The sequence below is a fragment of the Notothenia rossii genome, assembly GCF_949606895.1.
Source record: "Notothenia rossii genome assembly, chromosome: 3".
In the NCBI taxonomy this organism is placed as follows: domain Eukaryota; kingdom Metazoa; phylum Chordata; class Actinopteri; order Perciformes; family Nototheniidae; genus Notothenia; species Notothenia rossii.
The window spans coordinates 25,810,245-25,831,091 of record NC_136901.1 but is presented as its reverse complement, the minus strand read 5'-3'; the positions used below and the strand labels follow the sequence as shown (position 1 = coordinate 25,831,091).

Genomic DNA, 20,847 nt, shown 5'->3' with positions numbered 1-20,847 from the left:
AAGGCCGGTGTATTGGTTGGACCACAGCTCGGTGTTATCAGTGAGTATCCCTCGATCAGGGAACAGTAAGCATCAACAGAAAAGAAACATCAAAACATCTTTCATACCTAGTGGCAGCAACACGCAGCCCTCCATTAGCTTTAAACACAGGAGATAAGACAAGGACAGGAAACGTGGAGGAAAAGAGAGATAATGAGCCAACTCCAAGCACAGGAGGTAAGCAAAACAGCTGTAGAGCACATAACAGAAATCAGTGGGAAAGGGTTTATATTTAGCCAGTGCCTATAGTTATCTTCCCATGCCTGTTTGTGCTTTATGTGGACATACATGGGCATGCTATGGTCATCTAACCTTTGGGAGGCTGCAGTGAATGCTTGAAGACAAAGTGATTGAGGTAAAGCCTTGCTCAGAGCAAAATAAGTGCTTTGCATGATTGCTTCCACTCACTCTGACATGGGAGTGACATCTGTGTACCCAAGAGCTATACCATTACCTGTGTTCCCCCTTTACATATTTATGCTGTGAGGTATAGGCGACAAATCATTGAGACTGAATTTGGAAAGTTTCGAATAAAGTTTCTAGAAAGTAAAAAATAAATAAATGTTTACCTCCAAGGCCAGATTTGAGAGTCTAGGAATTTTAAATCCTTGAAATGTCTTTGATTGTTGGTTTATTGACTGAAAATGATATAGCAAAATGAGAATGTGCAGGGGGCTGAGGGAATGAAAGGGATTTCTGTCAGGATTATCCAATCTTTGTCTGATTATCCGGGAAACATGGAGCTGTGTCAGGTAGAGGCGGCTGTAATTGTGGGTGTGCGGTTTCTGTTTACTACCAGTGTGGGTGTGTGTACATGCGCTCACGTGCCTTCGCACGAGTGTGTGTTGCTCCTTGAAAAGCAGTGGCGTTTTGTACACTGATTGAGATAATTAGCATGAGAATTGAACCATCAAAACGCACCAGTACGCTGTCTGATTACCCCCGTGTGTCTTTCGATTCAAACAGTCAGTGAGCATTTACCTTTCTGGATGTTCAAACAATAAAGAGCATATCTTTGGCTGCAACATGAAAGAACAAGTCCAAATTGTAGAGGAGCTTGTCGTTCCACATGAAGCAGATCAATGGGTGGCTGTCAGACAGACATTTTGTCAAAGGGGATAATCTTTATTGTGAAGCACTCCTCTTTCAAAAGGGAAATGTTTAATGCGTATGGCTGTTTCATTTGTAGGTAGATTTAGTGAACCGCTTCGTTAAACTGCTGTTAAGGAAGGTAATGGCTAACATATGTGATCTTATGAAGAAAGGAAGAATACAAACGATGTCAAAGCTTTAAACATGTCAGTGCATTAGATCCTGGACCACACATGGTGGGATGATGAAAACGCTTTTTTCCCCTCAATAATTTCTTTTTAAAGCCCTGATCAAAGAGTTATCACTGAATATTTTATACCTGAATCTAGGAATGTGCCAAACTGCAGGAGGAGGTGAGCAAAAGTTAATGGAGGATATGAATATCTGTGGCTGATTAATGTCGTAACGAGGAGACCCATAAACGTAATCTTTATAGGTTTTTTTAGATCTAGTTTATTGATGTTTGATGGTGAACTGCCTTTTTCTCTCCCACTGAGGTACCCACCTGTGAGGCTGACTGGTAGCGCTACATGTCGCTGTTGTGGTGGTCTTTCATGCTGTTTTCCCAGTAGGTGCTGAGGGCAACCAAGAGAGCATGCAAACAGGTCATCGTGGTCCGCTCTGGGTGGGGTCACCCTGCACTGTGCCAAGCTGTACGGACACATCAAACGTCTCCTCTGTGAGTTCCAGCCTCTGACACATGGACGTAGTAGGCCAGCTGCTCGGCCACCTGTCCAATGTCCGTGAAAAAGAGAATAGCACAGGAGAAATTAATCAGAGTGGTGAGGAGAAGTGGATATAAAGGGCTGAAGGGAGATGAGTGAAATAATTAAAGACAAGACAGAAAGGGAAGAGGACAAATGGGGAAATGAGGAAGCAAAGGGAAGAAATGGAAATTTATGTTGAAATAAAAAAAGCACAAGAAGAATGAAATAGTGACGTAAAAAACGGAGATATGGGAAAGACAAAGAGCAAGATTATAATAAGGATGCAACATTTCCAAAAGGCACAAAACATGCAGAGACACCCTGCAATTCATCATTAAATTAAGGCATTCAGAGGTTCTCTTTTGTGATCTCTAGAAAGCAGGAAACCACTGCGGCCATGAAATGGAAGACATTTTTATTAATTCCTGTGGGTCTCTTTAGCTGCGGCTCACTTGGTATTCAGGGACATCATTACCAAAATCTACAAAAGCTCTTATCAGTGATAATACTACACAGCTCTGCACCCATGTGTGTATGGGTGTGTCTGTTTCTTTGACAACGCTAGGCAGCAATCTCTGCTTCACATCTCTTGGCTTCTGAGAAGAATGGGCAGTCCGGCTTTTCTACAGTGTTTTTGACATTCCCATTAGTCGGGATGAAAGCTTCACAGGTATCAGACAAGCTGGACAAGGCAGCATAAAGAACACCTCTCTCTGATGAGGACATGCAGCTAAATATCAGACTAACTACACATGGCCAAATAAAAAAGAATCACAGCTGCATTGTTTCGTCCATCACTGCTTCACTATTTTCTCTATCAAAATGTGTTAGCTACTTGAGCTTGCTCATCGGAATTAAGCAGCCCCCCAGGGCTTTTCAATGTCAGAACATTCATTATAGGGCTCAATGGGGCACAACTCTTTCATTAAGGGCTCCATAACACGTATCACTGGGGTTCAGTTGCTATCTGTCCATGCAGCACTCAACTGCAGCCTCATTTGGTTGTGGGCGTCAGCGTCAGCTGTACCTGCGAGGGCACGGAGGACCCCGCCCGTTGCCACGCTGATGATGGAGGTGCCCTTGGTGGAATTATAAGGCGTCTTTTCTGTCCCCCATCAACAGGTTCTTGGTTCCACCAGAAATTATCAGTCTAAGGACAGAAGGAAAAGGAACTTATCAACTGTGCAGGAAAAGTTTGAGAAATTATACCTAATGACCTGTAACCCCCAATTATGACAATTTCAATCATAATTGGTAGGGGCTGTGTTATAAGTTGATGAAGAACTCACCGGGCCCTATTCCTCTACAGAAATTAAAACACACAAGCAGGTGGTGCCTAATCTAACTCCAATATCACCTAAATGATATCACTATGCCAATTATACATGAAGCTGTCTGGTTGAGTATTGCTAACAGGCGGCTACAGGCACAGCAGAATGTGTGTCATTGTAGATGCTTTGAAAATGCAATGCAGTGTGTTCCAAGGCAGGGAGTGATAATTAATTGTATTAATTTCACTGATGAGGATGGTGGCTTTTTACTTCATTATAATTTGTTAGCACTATTGAAAAACAAAACATTGATTTACACTTCAAAGACAAATACCAGCAACTCATTTGAGCAAGAGAGATTACAGGGAAACAACTAAAAGAACACATTTAGCACTTAGCATTGTTGCCGGATTTTATTTATGAAAAACCAAAACCCCCGTTGCCAGTATTTTTTGTTATGTAAAAATGTTGCACCTTTTGGTATACGTCATGTCAGTGATATCCCATTTATAGTTAAATAAGAGGATTTCCAGAGAAGAATATTCATACATTTTAATTATTTCTCCCTTGCCTTAACCTGTGTATTTTCGCATGCAGGAATTTGAACTCAACAATGAACAAATATGCTGTTCCTATGCAACATGAAAACATGAACAATTATCAGCTGAAAGAAACTGAATGACTATGGTATTGGTTGAGTACTTATATCATGTCTTGGACCAATACATTTTGTTCACATTTGTTCTATAAGCCTGAGAAAACATCTGGTGGCTCACAAAATCAAGCTTCCATACACTGCTTATGAAGCATTCTGAGACAGTTAGTCGGGATGACAGTATGTTTTTTGGCTTACGATGAGAGTTTTTCATGTACACAAACATTGATTGGACTGTAGAAGAACCCAAAAATAACATTTGTCTCGCATTAAGTGGTATTCCAGTTTAATGTTCATCTGCAATGTAGATAGTGTAACCCTGCAGAGTGCCACTGTCGGTGGTTGGGAGTCCCTGACCTATAATTCTTCATCACTGACATGGATTCCATTAAGCAGTTTGAATGTTTTACCAGCTAACAGATGCACCGTTTGGCATATGTTCCTCTACTAAAGCATTCTCTGGCATTCATCCTCAGTTTTGCTCAGGTAAACAAGCATCGATACCACAGGTCTGTACATGTTGTACTGGCACCTAACTGGCGGCGACTTTTGCAAAGAAACAAAAGTTGATAATCCTATCTCCCCTCAGTTTGGGATTGTTGGTTTTACTCCCATTCCGGAGTGCATTCACAAAAAACTAGCCTTTATTAACTTATGAAAGGAATGAACTATTACAGGACTCTCCTTTTTCCAAAGATAGAAATCCTAAGTTAGAAGGGTGTAGATCTGGGGGCAGCCCTAGGGTCTGTATGGCAATGACAATGAAGACGGGGAGTAATATTAACATCGAAATATAATGATGGAAAGAATACTGAAACAATTTGATGACACTTTCAATTGCTCCAGTCCCATAGACGTCGGAACTAGGGGTGCGGGGGGTGCCTCAGGAATCACAGGATTAGCCTACGTTAAAAAAATAAAAATAAAGATTCTGAATTTAAACTCAATTTGTCTGACTTACATGTATTTCTTAATACAGATCTTTTGATGTGATATGCACCCTGCCTGGCTCAATACAGCAGCCTGGCTGGCATGGCATAGCTGTTGCTATGCAGACTGCATCTGACAGCTCACTGTGACGTTGGCCTATGTGTAAAAAAAAAAAAAAAAAAGTAGCGGGAATTTTTTTTATGTTTGCTGTGTTCGCGGCTCTCATTTGTTTTTAGCATATGCATAGGCTACATGATTTGAGTTCAACTACGCCAGCTAGAACTAGCCTATGTCTAAAAAACGAATTTCAGATTTTTTTACAAATCCGCCCGACCCAGCTAAACGTCCGAGAGAGACACCTAGAGGCTGTGTGCCAGCAACCGGACAGCAGCAGCAGGCAGCCGAAGGGCCCGGCGGCCCTCGGCCTCGTCCTCCCTCCCCAGCGTCACCACCAGCACCCGGTGCTAGCCAAGAAGAGGCAATATCATGCAAACCACCACAGGATTACAATTTTCCTGCCAAGAAGTTGGGTGAGAACTTCACTCGTTCCTGCAAGGCCGCCTGGTTCAGAGAGTGGCCGTGGCTGGAATACATCGCGGTCAGTGATGGCATTGTGTGTGGTGTGTGCAGGTCAGCTGTCAAGCGCAAGTTGGTCGGGTCAGAACAAGCTGACAGTCCGTTTTTGAAAGATACGGGCTTTTCAAACTGGAGAAAAGCAAAGGAGAAAATCAGAGACCACGAGAAAACACGCATTCATTTAGATGCGACTCAAAGATTGGCTGCATTGAAAACTACGCCAATTAATGCGCTTTTGTCTGAGGCTGCTGCTAAAGAACAAATAACAGCCCGGAAAATGCTGGAGCTCGTTTTCAGCAGCGTGAGATTCCTGGGGCGCCAGGGACTCCCTCTGAGAGGAGCTGCAAATCGGGATGGGGTGTTGTGGCAGCTAGTGGTCGAGAGGGTACGCGCTGATCCTGACCTGCAAAACTGGATGAAGAGGAGGGACAATTGGATGTCGGGCAGCATCCAGAATGAAGTTCTGGAGCTGTTTGCCCATGACATCCAGAGGAAAATCGGAGCCAAAGCATCCGAAAGTCCTTTTTCGGCTTAACTGCTGATGGGACCACCGACGTCAGTGGAAAAGAACAGTTCTCATGCAGTATACAATTTGCAGATGACAATCTTGAAGTCCAGAATTTCTTTCTGGGCTTTTACAACGCTCCAGACACAACCGCCGAGATGCTTTTTCTGTGCATTAAAGATGTCCTTGTTCGGCTAAATCTGCCGCTGGAGAAGCTGAAAGGCTACTGTTTTGATGGAGCCAGCAACATGTCAGGGAGGTTCAAGGGAGTGCAGGCAAGATTAAAGGAAACATGTCCTGACTCCTTGTTTGTCCACTGCGCAAACCACTCTCTGGATTTAGTGTTGCAAGAAGTGGCAAAAGAAGTGCGCCTTGTTGCCGATACACTGAACTTTGTTCGGGAAGTCACAGTTGTGATTAATGATTCAGCAAAGAGAAAAACGTTATACCAGTCTCTTTTTGGATGTGGAGAAGTGATCAACCTGCTTGCCCTGTGCCCAACTCGGTGGTGCGTCAGAGTTGTGGCACTGTCACGGTTGCTGGCATGCTATGGAGAGATGCTGCAGACATTTAGGACCTTGGAGAGTGACAGGATTGTCAAGGGGGAGACGCGTGCCAAAGTGGCAGGATTGCTCAAAAAGGGCACCACTACGCGCACAGTCTTTGGTTTGTTTGCCTGCGTTACCATGTGAATCCATGTGAATCCGTGGCTCGGTCACTGCAAGGCACCAAAGTCACAGCCCTTGGATCAATGGAAGCTGCCAAACTTCTTTGCCAGCGACTGAACACACTCAGACAAGATGACACCTTCGCTGACCTTGTGGCCAAGACCAAACAATACACAGAGCGCTACAACTTGAAGCCTCCTCATCCAGTGCGCACCAGCAAGACCCCAGCGCGTTTTCGCCATACAGCGGAGGAGGAGGAACGGGAGTTGGAGAACGAGGGTAAATAAATAGGCCTAAATAAATAAATAAATAATGCCAACAGTATTTTAAAATTAATCATAAAGCTCATCGGTCTGTAATGTTGAAAGAATGCAACAAATACGCACACAGAGCGTGCTCTCCAGCATTTGTGGACAGATTTGATCTATCCATAGAAAACGATATCATAGTTCATAATAATGTACTACATCCATGTACGCTTATTTGCGAAATTAGCCTGCAATTAATAATTCATTACAACGGTATCAACTGACTAAATAACGTATAGGCCTACTTTCATAACAAACCATATTCATAATTTGAATTTAAATTGAAAATTTAAGGTTGACCCACCCAGCTTAAATAGGCAGCCCATATGGAAACTATTTGTTGGTTGTTGTTTAACTGTTATATTTAACTATTAAAGAATATCCAAGCCTGTGGAAAAGGGAATTGTTTGAGGCCCTGGACTTGGTGCGCACAGAGGTGGAGCGGCGCTTTGACCAGGAAGGACTCCGCGTAGCTGCAGGGCGAGAGCAGGCAGTTCTACAGGCGGCCCAAGGGAAACGAGTGGATGTGGGTTCCCTGGAACTGACTTCCTTTTCAAGAGAGCAGCTAAGCCTTGAGCTGGACATCCTGAGCGACGTGTGTAGGGGGCGAGAAGTGAAAACCATTCAGGATGTATTGGCCATTCTGCACACCTTGCAGCCCCAATCCCGCTCCATGCTGTCGGAAGCGGAGAGGCTCATAAAGCTCTGTCTGGCTCTGCCCATTTCTGTCGCGGCATCCGAGCGCTCGTTCTCGGCGTTGCGCAGGTTGAAAACGTGGCTGCGCAATACTATTAAGCAGGAGAGACTCACTCATTTGGCCATTATGAATGCGCATAGCGACCTTCTCGATGAATGCGATGTCTCGACCCTGCTTAAAGAATTTATCAGCAGAACAACGGAGAGAAGGTCTACTTTTGGAACAGTTTAAAAGCCCTTACGAGCGCAAAGTAAACCGTTATTTTTCTGAATGTTCCATTAGGCCTATGTTCGTAAAGGCTGTATTATTCTGTTGATTTTCTGAATGCTGTAGGCCTATGTTATCGCCTATTAGGCTACAGTATGTTCCTTAATAAAGGCTTGATTAATTCATTAATTCATTTTGTTTCATACATTTTCGTAACAATTAAGATGCTGCGTGTGTTTATGTAGCCTATATCTGTTATTTATAGGCCTAGGCTATTAGGCCTACGTGTCGAGTTCGTTAATCATTGATAGTGTGAGTTTCCCCCCCGACCCTCCCAGCAAAAATCCCGCACCCCCCCCCCCCAGAAAATAGTTCCGACGTCCCTGTCCAGTCCATTTACAAAAAGGTATCAACGGCCAAGATGATTCATTTTGAATGTCATGGAGGTTCTATGTTCGTCTCTATAGAGGCCTATAAGCGGAAATGCGACCACTGGTGGAACTGGCTGTTATTTTGCTAAGAGTGCCTTAAAGACTGAGGCTGCAGATATGCAGTAACGTGGCGTGGGGAAAAAATTAGGGGAAGCCAATAATACGTCCTTTCTTTTGGGGTGGGGGGGTGTGGTGGTCAATGTAATAACGTAACCAGATGAGTGATTACAGTGCCCGGTATCATTTTACACACATTTGTATCATACAGATGCAGGACTTACACACGCCTGTTATCTGACCGAAAGGTCCGCACGCACTCTCCAGCCGAAACTCTAATAAGCATTCATTCACAAACTAAATCTGGAGACCTTTAACGTTTTACGTCCGGTTCGCTCTTTTATTCCTCGCTGTACACAGCTCCAGTTTGGGCATTGGCCTGTCATCAGATTGTATTTGTTGTTGCTGCTGCAGCGGAAGTTTAGTACAATTATTTTCGATTAAATACTCCGAATCTCCACCCTCCATAATTGCACTTGCTTCAGTTGCTTGCTACTTTCTAACGGCGGTGAGAGTGGTGCAGTGACGTTATCTATCTTCTATCGATTAGATTTATGATTCGAAAATTATAAAAGTAGGGTAGACATGTGGGTATTATCCGACTGAACAAAACGTGCATTTACCTAACAGGTTCGTTTTCCACTGATCTTTTTTCGAGCTATTTTCCAAAATCCTATGGAGAAATCCCATTGCTATTTTGTCGAGGGAAACCGGGCGCAGCTTACTTCCGCTTTTTGGGACGCGTCACTGCACCACTAAATTGATGCGATTTGATTGGATTGCGAGGCAAGGGAAGCCAGCCGCCTCTGGCTTCCCTTGGCATTGTCCTGACCAATCACAGGTTGGCAGGGGCATGACGTGAGCCTCATCTGATTGGTCAATCCCTCCATTTTTTTTCACCAAGGGAAGCAAATTTCGGCTGGCCTCCTCTCGCAACAGAGAGTGCAATCTACTGTTTCACCATAACATCTAGAGGGGCGCTGTTTCACTCTTTGTAAAATACTCAATGAGAATGGGGGAGAGACGGGCCGGCAGCAACACACAACAAAGAATTTCCGAAACTAAACGAAGTGTTTTTATTTATTTATTAAAATTATAACTACAATCCGAAAAAACAGGGGAAGCCTGGCTTCCCTTGGCCTCCAGGAGAAAACGCCACTGCAGATATGTCTTTAGTTACTTTAATATTATGGATTTCACATCAAGTAGCCTGGCTGTGTTTAGCTGTGTTTTTTTTAAACTTAGATAGCCTCATGACAAGTGTGCTGACTGAATATTCAAATAATGGTTTAGTTAGGATTTGTTAAGATGAAATGTAGGGTTTGAGGAAGGATGGGGCACAGAGATGAGTTCATGAATTGTTTCTGTAATGGGAAGGAAGGATTTTTCCTATCTTTGAAGCTTCATTTAAGATACAACAAGCAGTTTTTTTTCTGTAATGAAGTTCTTGTGGTGTACAGTATATGCAGCAACGTGCACCCAGAACATTTTAATAGACCTTTGAAATGCAGTGAAACACAGTACTGAAGGACACCATTTTTGTATAATTACATTGGCTTCACATTGACAGAATAATCTAATCTTGCTATTCTCTCTTTCCTTTTTGTTATTTTGAGCACTGTTATTACTTTTGACAGTAGCCTGGACTTAATGGGTGATGGAACTGTGATGAGACCCACTTTTGTATAAATGGAATGTGAAAATCCAAACTCCTGAGGAAAAATCACACAATTACTTCCTCCCAGAGGTAATCACATAATTACAAAATGAGGCATCTTTGAGGAGAAAAGATACAGGATAATTACAAGATGCTTTGTCATCTTAAAGCTTAGCTGGACACCACATAAAAAAACACATTCATAGCATGACACTGTGTAAAAAGTGCAGAAAGGATTTGAGTTTCACCATGTTCGCACACGATCTAGCATCTTAAATTAATTTTAAAGGCATCAGGAGTATTTACTTGTATGTATATATTTTTTATTTGCATTATCCTAAAATTGCATCACACACGCTTGATTGATAATTGATTATATTAAATAATTGATTAAATAATTGACCACTTTTTAGTTGAAAATGAAACAATTACATGATGCATTTAATCTCAAAGAGAAAATATGATCATAATGTTTGAGTATTGTTTATGCACAAATAATCACTTTTGTGTCTCGTTTGCTTGCATGGTGTCTATACAGTATGTCCCTGTGTGTACTGTAGCTATCGTTCTAGTTTACCTTCAGGTTGGACCACCTGCAGTGATGATTAGGGACTTCAGTCTGCCATACATGGTCTTCCTGAGTCCTCCTGATTTAGCTACAAAAAAAGGGGATTAGTAAGGTCAAAGAACTAAAACATTAAAGCGCTCTAGTCCAGGTTGAGAGTGTTCAGTGCCACGGCTTTTTTTTTTTAGCTTTTAATTTGTTTTAATCAGGACCCTGACAAGTATGCATGCAACTTGAGCCCATAACAAACTTACAACAACCATCTTCCCCACCGACTGCTAATCCCAGGATTGACAGCTGCGGCCTTTAGGGAGCACAATGAATAATTTGTGGGCAGAAAGAGCTGCAGGCAGCCGGAAAATTCGGAGACAAAAGTAATAAAATGGTGAAGTCAACAGCTTCATGAACTATTTATCTTCCTGGGACCGATATGTCCTCCTTCAGTCTCTTCCTGTACTGTTCCACTCCAGCCAGCTCACTTGTCAAAGCCCAAAGCAGTCCGGTTTTTATTGAAACTTTGATTCAGTTTCCCAAGTTGTCACTTTCTAAGGATCGTGTGCAATAAAGGAGGTTATTGGGGAGACGAACGGAGAAAGGGTGTAATGAAAAAAGAAACCTTTGCTGGAAATAGAAAAGCCAAAAGCCTGACGCTATACAGTGTGAGTTGAGAGCAAGCACAAAAGTTGACAATGATCAATAACATTAATATGGGCTGCTGCAGACAGACTGCTTCAGGCAGATTAACTATCTGCTGCTGAAAAAGACAAGACAATGCTGACAAAGTAAAGCTATTGTGTGATATTTAGCCTTTAAAAGTGTTTTGGTCAGATTGTGGTTGATCCACTTATCAATTATGGGTGTAAAGTGAAATAAATAATTAAAATGTATAAATAAATAAATGTACAAAATGGTATAGAGCAAATAGTTAGGATTTTGTTTAATTGGTGCTAATGTTATGTCTGTGACTTCCTGTATTTCTATATAGATTAGATAATAGCTTTAAGTCATGCCTTTGTGATCAAGCCTATTGAAATTGCTAAAGAAATATTGCCAGAACTTCAAGATACTCTCCAACATGTTATTGTATAAACGGTGGTATTGGGGTTTTTCACTAAATAAGCAATAGAGTTAATTCCAAGGAGGCAACAATAAACTATATTTCTAAAAATGGTTGTATCAAAGATTGGGTGATATTACTTCATTGCCAAAACTGACTGTGCTGCAACGATAGGGAACGCACAGGTGAAACTACTGCTTCCATGTAGTAGTGTCCCAGTAAGCCATGTCAGATAGCCAAGTAAAATGTCCTTATGTAGCATGCCAAAATGTCTACCGAGAGTCTATTATTATCATCTTTAAGCTTTAGGGACACAAATAAAGCAGAGATGACCTGCCCTTTGAGAATGCTTTACACATAGGCCTACTGGTGTTTAAGTTTAATTAACACTTCGGCTACACATTACTTTTCTTTTACAAATATTTGAGGTAACAATTAAGAATGATAGGCCACTATTAATTTTGTTGTTGTTTCTTATCGACAAAAATATCGACGTCATATGAACATACTTTTTGTATTAACCATATACAATTGATTTCTGCAAGTACAGTTAACGTCATTTCTGTATATTTATATTTAAAAAATATGTTTTAATCTAATAAACATGGTAACACCAAATAAAATGGCACTGCGTAAGAGTAATTAACCAACTTTATTAGCCACTTAACAGTTAGATTACCTGTTACCAGTTAGCTAACATAAGCTAACTCACAGGCTTAATGCGGAAACATAGTTGTTTTATCGCCTTTTACAACTTCACTGCAACGACATAAAAAAAAAGAAGTCAGAATTAATTGGCCACAACAACGTTCTTACCTGCGCACTGAGCCCTCTGGGCCACCGTACGTATCTCGATAAATACGTCTCTTACAGTTTGTTCATTTTTGAAATAACTGATGACAAACTCACCGGTGTGATACACTTTTATAAAAGACCCATATAAATTGAAACAAAAATCTGTCGGATGGCTGTAGGAACGAAAAAAACCATCTTACCTTTTTGAGTGGTGGACAGTAACTAAACGTAACATTTACTCAAGTAGGCCTACTGTGGTTCTACTTCAGTACACTTTTAATGTAGGATATTTCCATTACCTGTAACACTCGACAACATCTCTGAGGCAAACATTGCAATATTTACTCCAAATTTGAAAACATTAGATAACAATATGGATATAAGACAGATACATACATAACAAAATTGAACAATTCAAAATGTAACAGTACACTATAACATTGTGGGCAGTTGTAAAGAAAGACTACTTACATGTTAATGCTAATACTTTTATAGCTTTACCTTTTTTAATGGATAACTTTATTTTCTTTGGTTTTATTACTTTTTTATTACGTTTTAAATAAAAGGTGTGAATACTTCATCCACTTGTGCTTGTACACAAATTCATTTATTATTAATGTACGTATCAGCCTGTAACCTTGGCATATTTTTTGATTATGTAACTATTTTGTTTTAAGAGTGATATTTTTAGCATTTCGGTCTCATTCAGCATTGGTTCTATTTTGTTTTCAGGACGCTACCTTATTTTTAACATCTACGAATAAATTAGAATAACATTATATCATTTATAATATTTGCTTAAATTACAGATTTTATACAAAATAAACTAGGTTTGTTTTAATAAAGAGTAACAGGAAGGCATGTCCCAGATTTTAAGAGCCTTATGTGAACTCCTGCTACAGTAAAGCTAGAGTATGTTAACACTTGTTATGATCATTAAATGACTGAAGGCCATTTTTTTATCTAAATAGTAGAAAAAGTGCATGTGGGGTTGAATTGCATTTCCCTTGTAGGTTTAAATCCACATCTAAAAATTCTCCCATGCAGTTGGATGTGTGTCTCTAAACAACACAAGTAAAATAAATTGCTGCTTCATGTATTACAGGCCTGCCTCTTATTTTTGAGACAGGAGCGGGACGAGCCTCTGTAGCATTTCTGTCAGCATTTGACCCCTAGTTGAGCAGAGCCACTTCTATGATTTCCTCTAAAGGGTAAGTACTGTACTGTAACTGGGTTGACTGCTCTGAGTGCTCTTTCGTGGTCTCACCCTCTTTTCTGCCACTTTGAATGTCCAAGAGTTAATCCCATCGTACAGTTCATGGTCCCACTTTTATCATGATTTATTTAAAAATGGAGATTAAACATTCAATTCCCTTCAAACCTTTTTTTCATGTGAGAGAGTGAGACAAAGCTCTGTTGGTGATGATCACAGGGAGCTTGTATTGCAGCTCACCTCAATTACCTGTCCAAAATGTTGCTGTAGCTATCGGCCAAATGGGGCTCCCGGCTGCTGAAGAGAAAACACACAAACTGTCAACATGTATCGAAAAAGGCTCTGAATACAACTCTATTTCATTGTGGTATATATCAAGCATGGTGGCATGAATAATTCAATTTATGGATAATTATATTCAAAAAACCTATAGGATCTTGCACTAATTACTGGTTTACCAATTATTTTGTGTTGATTAGTTGGAAACCTTCCGCGCCTGCTGTAATCTGGAGATAAACGATTTATTTTGTGCAAAGTATGGCTCAGTGACATCAATTCGAAAAGAAAAAAACACACAAGAAAAACATAATAAAAGTATATGAAAGCTGTCCAAATAAGACGTGTATCAAGAAGCATGTGTGCATTTCACGGCTCACTCCACAGACCTCAGCAAACTCTTGCTGTTCCTTTCAAATAGTTAATACATTTGGCCCTTAAAAACATTAAGTCTTAATTCAAAAATGTGTTATGGCCAAAAATGGGGAAAACACAAAAATGTGTACAGAAAGACAGGATAGAAAAAAACATCATACATTTTTTACGAGTGCAATTTCCCTCTAAAACCACTCAATAAGTAAATGGACGTATTTTACAAACCCGTATACTGTGAGTAGAGAGATGTGGCCTTCTTACCTGGTCTTTGTGAGCGGATGTGGACCTGTATGTGTTTGTCAGTGTTCTGCACTGAATGCAATGTGAAGGTGAGTCAGCGGGGAGCTGCTGTTGGAACGAGCAGGATTGATGTGCTCACAGCAGAAGGCCTCGGATCCATCATAGTCCTGTCTGAACGGGGCTCTCGGGTTTATTCAGCACGCTGTATACCTGCAGTACCGTGCCCTTTACAATCTCTGCTGCACAGGAGGCCCCCTGCAGAGGTCATTGTAGTACATTACAAGAGCACACACGTGCAACACCCACTGTTGCCGAGCAGACCTGTGCAGAGGGCTAAATTAGGAACAAAGCTGTAATACAGGGGTGTTACTGGAGAATTAATGATGTGCATCAGATGGACCAGATGTGAGTCTAGATGCTTCTAATAACCCTGTAACACATGTAACAGTCAATAAAACAGGTATTTGTCTGGTACCACACTGAAAGCATTAAAAAAAGAAAAAAAAGAATCACCATACTTTTTAGAATGTAGGAATTGAAATGAAAATACATTAAATGTTGATACACATGATGAGTTTTTTACATTTGCTTGTTGGAAAGCATTTTTGCTGAGTGTGTTGACAGAGTTGTTGTTGCACTTTCTAAGCACTGCAAGTCTATCGTGTGTTGTCCCTCAAAATTCAATAACTGAAGCTGCTTCAGGTTTTTTAAATCTGTTTTCATACGCCCTTGAGGCTCAATGTCAGCCAATTTAGTACAGGGTAAAAGCAAAAACAAACAAAAAAGCTTCTTGCATCAGTGCTGTCAAGCAAGATGGAGCTGCGGAAGTCAACGTGAATAATGTATTTGTAAAGTACATTTAAAGCAGTAAAATATTTCTAGAAATATTTAAAAGAAATGCACCTCAAATAATACACCTTATCAGTCATTCCCATATCAAGACAATCCCCACTGGTGCTTAGAAAACAAATATACAAACAAATCAATACCTCTTCGAATTGCTGTAATCATCCTAAATGTAGTAAGTCGTTACATTTAAGTCAAGCGATGTCAGTCGTGTTCTTGGGGCAACGCTGTCATTGATCCCTGCTGGTATTAAGAGATTAAAAGGATCCCGTCTCTCCGAGTTGTTGACAGGCGTTGTGACTCATTACGGCTATTAGCATTAAGCTGGCTCATCAATAAGCACTTGGTTGATCCATCAGTCTTCCGCTGATCTAGCCCAGGGGACCCCGCCGCAGACCCCTGCCAGCTCCGAGAACACCGCATGGCTACCCTTGATCTGTGGGTCAACTCACACGCATGCACACACACATTCACCTGTTTTCCTGACGGGGAGGAAGTGTCAATGCGAGCCTCTATTCATTAACGTTCTCTGATGTTGAGTGTAACAACTACTGCATGTTAGTGTTTGTCAGTGCATTCTTGTTTGACATTTTGTTTTGTGGGTGACGAAAAAATACTCTCCAAGTTAGTGTTTTCGCTTAATCCGTCAACTTAAGTAACGTCTTCTACAGTATTTTTATGTGCCGGTATGTGTGTGACTGTGAGAGTGTCGGGGATGGCAGTGTCAGTGTCAGTCAGCGTGAGAGTATGCAGTGTCAATGTGTGACAGGCAGCCGTAGTCTGATGTGATAGCGTACCACAGTGAATGACAATGTCTCAACTTACAAACCTAGTCTTTGAGAAGGAGTGTGTAGGGAACAGAGCGAAATAAAGACAGGGCAAAGAACAGAGGTTTGCGGGTGTTACAGTTCATCATGCAGGGGCTCTCCCTCCGCCTGGTCCAGAGCTCCCATCAGCAGCAGGGCTCCAGTAGTGTTGTCTCTGACAAAGAAGATGAAAGGGTGATTGATGTAGAACAGCATGGGCTTTTCTACGTTCTCGTCTACATTGGTGCCTCCTTTCCCAGCTTGAAGAGCCAGTTCCAAAGAAGCCCAGTGCAGAAAACCCCCCAGGTGGAGTTTCCCCTTGCCCTTGTCTGACACCATGGAGAAATCAGCCACCTTCTGGTCCCACGCTTCGGTCAAACCCAGAGCGGACAACTGTTTCTGCAACAAGAAAACACAGTGATTGAATTCATGGACTGCTTAGAATCAATTATCCCCAAGCTTTGAGGTCATACTAAATAGAGAAGTGTGTGCGATGAAGCAGCTGCCAGGACACTGATCAATTATGCACGCAAAGGAGACCAAACAACGAGTAGGAGGGAAAGCATATTGTCAAATGTCATAACGCTGTGACCCTCGGAAGCGGGGAGAACCGCACGGAACCCGGCCACATGTTCAACGTAAACATAAACCCACCAAAACAATGAATCAGTAACTTCTCTAAAGGAGTTTTGGATAGTATTGTTTAGTATTGTTTATTTACTTTCCAACCCCGATAATTCGAGATGGGAAGGAGGCTGACGGTTGCCCTTGTTGTGAGCTGGCAGAACAAAGTGGGCGACAGGCAGAGAGGAGACGGAAGGAGGAAGCGGTGGATGAATAATTTAAGAGTGATGCCCCGTGACCCCCAGCACCTCCTTTGTTTTGGCTCTGATATGAATTCCACAGAAAGTCGTCGTCATGACAGGTAGTTTATCCTCCCATGGCAGAGGGCCACTCACGGTGACAGGCTTCTCCAGGGGCCAGATGAGAGCATGTGTGGGTGTGAGCGTGTGACTGTGCGGACGAGTGGGAGGCCACGACTGGAGGACAAGTTGCAGAGGGAGATGAGTGGGTGAAGATCTTGTTTTTTTCTAGCATTGTTAAACTTTTTGCTAATTAAACTCTTTTATTGGATATATGTGTTACAGGCAGACACAAACAGTACATTTAGAAGAGTTGTCTAGGTGACTGTGCGTGCTTCCTTTGGCTTTGTTTTTCAAAAGCACATTGTTATAGCTCAGTATATATATATGGACAATTGTAATAATCCATGTAGAACGTCTGCTTTTCTACTTAGAAGTTGGGATGTGCATAAGAGAAGAAGTTAGGCTGGATCATGTCGGCTTATGCCTAAACACGCAATAAGTAGATGTATATACAGTTGTAGGCATCTGTCAATCCCATTTTAGTGTTTGCATGCAAAGCTCCGCTCCACACAGACACACACCTCCTGCTCTAATGCACTTCTATTGTCCTCATCCATTATTGCTCCACTCTTCCTCTCTCCTTCCACTCGCTACCACTACATCACTGTCTTCCTCTGCTGCTCTGCCACTTGCCTGGCATCCTCATCCCTCATCTGCCTTTGTTTTATCCCACTTTGTCTCCCTCTCTCTGCTCCTAACTCAGTCTTTTCTCTCCCCACCTCATCCTTCTCTGTGTCTGACAGTTCGGCTGGGCCCGGTATCCATTGCTCTCGCAAATTCTCGATCTCCATCTAAAATCAGGAAACAGAAGCAGATGTAAGCGGGTGGATTCAGCTAAATGAGTGTGTGTGTGTGTGTGTGTGTGTGTGTGTGTGTGTGTGTGTGTGTGTGTGTGTGTGTGTGTGTGTGTGTGTGTGTGTGTGTGTGTGTGTGTGTGTGTGTGTGTGTGTGTGTGTGTGTGTGTGTGTGTGTGTGTGTGTGTGTGTGTGAGGAAACGCAGCTGGTTTCTGGGTGTCTGCCTCATTCAATTCTGCAGTAGTCCATGAGGAACGTGCTCTCTTGGCCTACAGTAGTGCTGGTGCCACTATGGAGCATATAAATAGTACCAACCAACCCCACCTGACCTAGCCTTCCCCTCCATCTCTCCTACCCTTCCTGTCAGGGCAGGAACACTTGGTAATTCTTTATTTCAAGATATAAAGTGTTTAAAAATTAAGGAACCCTGTGGCACCGCGATGGGAAACGGACCAGGTGTCAGAGGATCCTATGGAGGCCATGTGAGAGATGTGGCGCTGCATTAAATGGTGTGAAAAACCTTTGGGAGGTGCCCTTTCTCTCTGAAGCGCCACATGAATCTTAGATGGAACACCACTGGGCAGACTGCTGATGCCTCGCACACAGCATCAATTAGCTATTTGTCTGAGAAGGTACAGCCACAGGCATTGTCAGCCAGTGGCTTCCTCTATGTGTGTGTGGCTTACAGGCACCAGTCCTCAGGTGTGCAGCACTCCAGTCCGCATCACATTATTTCAGCTCGATGGTTGAGCCCACTAAGTAGCGTGTTGGGTGAACCTGTGGGCGTTTAAAGGGGATAGGTTGTGGCAGCCAGGACATGTTACAGCTCTATCTGTGAGGAGTCACTTCAAGTAAGAGCGGCCTTTAAAATGACTGTAGGAGGAGAGATGAGAAGAAAAATGAAGATATAACAGGGTGACTATTGTCTGCTCTTTTTATATCAGCAGCTGCTTGTGAACTATGGGATTTAAACTGGGAAAGGTGCCTTAGGGTGACCAAAACTGAGGTAGGACTACACAAAGCACAGAGTAACTATGTCAACCGACATAAGAGTTTTGTTTCTCAACAGTCAAATATGAGCACCTTCTTAATAAAAAGTAGAGGGCCATGGACAGAATCAAGTTGGTACGAGGCTATTACTACAATTCCATGAAAAACTATGTCTATGATTTGTTGGAAAAAAGTTATCAATAAATAACCACTCATTATTTCATAAAGCCCAATATGACATCTTAAAAATGGCTTTTTCTGAAGACTAACATTCCAAATCTACAAAATGTCCAGTCTACAATGTTATTATGAAGCAGGTAAACGACTAAAGATCATCACAAAGAAGAAGCTGGAAAAAGTTTGTTCAAATCCAAATACTTATAAATCCAATCCCTTTTTTTGTTTGTTTTTTGTTAGCTACAGCATTTCCTGTCTGCCTCTTCATTTGTCCAACATAGATAAATAATAATAATATGAACCTCAGAATCTGTTGGATCAGAAGGCAGTTTATTTGTACATTATTGAACACCACAAACGGTATGATTTCTTCCTTCTCTGTCAACATAAACGAAAACTAACCAATTGTGACACCTACTGTACATTTTGATTGAATAAACCAACCATTAAAAAGAACTAAGACTAGAGATCTTCACATCTCAGTTTCTCTCTCATCAGTTTCCACCTCCTGTTGCCTCTGGCTTACCAATCACACTCACAGACTGTCGTCGCCTTAAACAACTACAGACGTGTTCTGCTTAAATCAATACTGCCCTTTACATTCTGTGTGGGTGGAAACATGCAGTTTGTAGCACTGGCTTCATCACAGCTCCATTTTAAGGACACATCTGATGCAAGCTTTTAAAGAAAGAAGAAACTTCTCTTTCTATGAGCTCTCCTGAGGCTTCTTTATTGAGTCTCGTCAGCAATATCACCACCAGTGTGTTATTTACATGGGCTTTTACCTATTGTGCACAACATACTCTATGTGTCTCATTCACTCACTCAAATACATGTATCGCTTTTTATTCCACAGGGCTACTTAAGCGCAAAGGAAAAAGGAAAAAAGGAGCCGCATCTTTGTGTGGATATCTAAATAATGGCCATGAAACACTACTGATTATTCATATAAAGCAGGGCTGAGGTAGCTGTGTTAAAACAGCTGTCCCTCGGCACTGTATACTGCCGAGTGTGCTCTTGTAAATATTTGATGGCCTTTTGACCTCATTATCCGTGATTGAGTGAGCTCTCCGGTGCGCGCTCATATGTCTTAGTCACCGGCTGGAGATATAGCCAGGATGGAGCTCAAGCTTCACCATTAGTGTGTATGTGTGTGTGGCCTGGTCAGCACTGCATCAGAGACAGAGGGAGAGAGCGATGAGGGTGGTTTATCCAGTGACCTCTGGGCCAGGCTTGTTAAGAGAGTTCTCCGACTACAGACTCCGACAAAGTCTGCCCTTCAGCGAAGGAGAACGCCGCAAATAGGCAGACGGAAAGAAGGAAAAAAAGGCAGATTTCTGCAGTTATTTATAGTACTCTCAAACACTTTTAACCTTGTCCCCGAGCAATCATTGACCCCCCCTCGTCATCCTCCACCTCTCCTGCTCACTTCCCATCCGAATGTCATTCCTATTTAGGTCAGCAGAGCAAACGTGCGGCCGCTGACTGATGGCGTATTACAACAACATGTGAGACCTACATAAAGGAATTAGATCTGTGGGACTGATAAGACGGGGAGGGCAGAGGTGAGGGAGGGAATGGGTGCGTTTGGAAGTGGCAAATCCGTGCCACATGACCCAGAGGTGCTTCATTTGGTTTGTCCTTATCTGTGTCCTTGCTCAGCGGACACTGGCGTTAGGGTTGGTGTTACACCCACTACTATGATCATCTGTTTGTCTAGATGCCGCCCTCCTGTCCCAGGAGTCCATGGCCATCGGAGGCACTGACAGACAGAGTGGTAAACAGTGTTAACGCGCGGTGATGAGCAATTATTTGCCCGTACCAATTGGAAAAATGATCGTCAGGCTGGCCACAGGGGCTTGACAGACGGATGAAATGAGATGGGAGTGGGTTGAGAGTTTGTACAGTCCTTTCATAATGATTCCTCAAATGCACCTTCTTTTCCTCGAGAGACCAAACAGAGGCGGACAACTCTCGACGAGTCTG

The 20,847-nt window shown here is 42.1% G+C and overlaps 2 protein-coding genes across 6 annotated transcripts in view; both read right to left on the bottom strand.

The window, feature by feature from the left end:
• The window catches only part of LOC307034391 (uncharacterized protein), a 70,226-nt gene extending 61,339 nt beyond the window's left edge, over nt 1–8,887 (bottom strand). For all 5 annotated transcript variants that reach the window (XR_013806878.1, XR_013806879.1, XR_013806880.1 and 2 more), the window contains exons 1-3: nt 8,767–8,887; nt 2,866–2,988; nt 1,637–1,861 (exon numbers count right to left, since the gene is read on the bottom strand). The gene's annotated coding sequence lies outside the window, so the exon portion shown is untranslated. The remainder of the gene's footprint in view (nt 1–1,636; nt 1,862–2,865; nt 2,989–8,766) is intronic.
• A 6,999-nt stretch (nt 8,888–15,886) lies between these two features.
• serpinh2 (serine (or cysteine) peptidase inhibitor, clade H, member 2) overlaps nt 15,887–20,847 on the bottom strand; it is a gene marked incomplete at its 5' end in the record, with an annotated part of 48,719 nt that continues 43,758 nt past the window's right edge. Inside the window, 2 exon segments of the mRNA XM_079671133.1 lie at nt 15,887–16,372; nt 17,619–17,690. Of these exon segments, the coding sequence (XP_079527259.1) occupies nt 16,070–16,372; nt 17,619–17,690 (375 nt within the window). The 3' untranslated portion in view covers nt 15,887–16,069.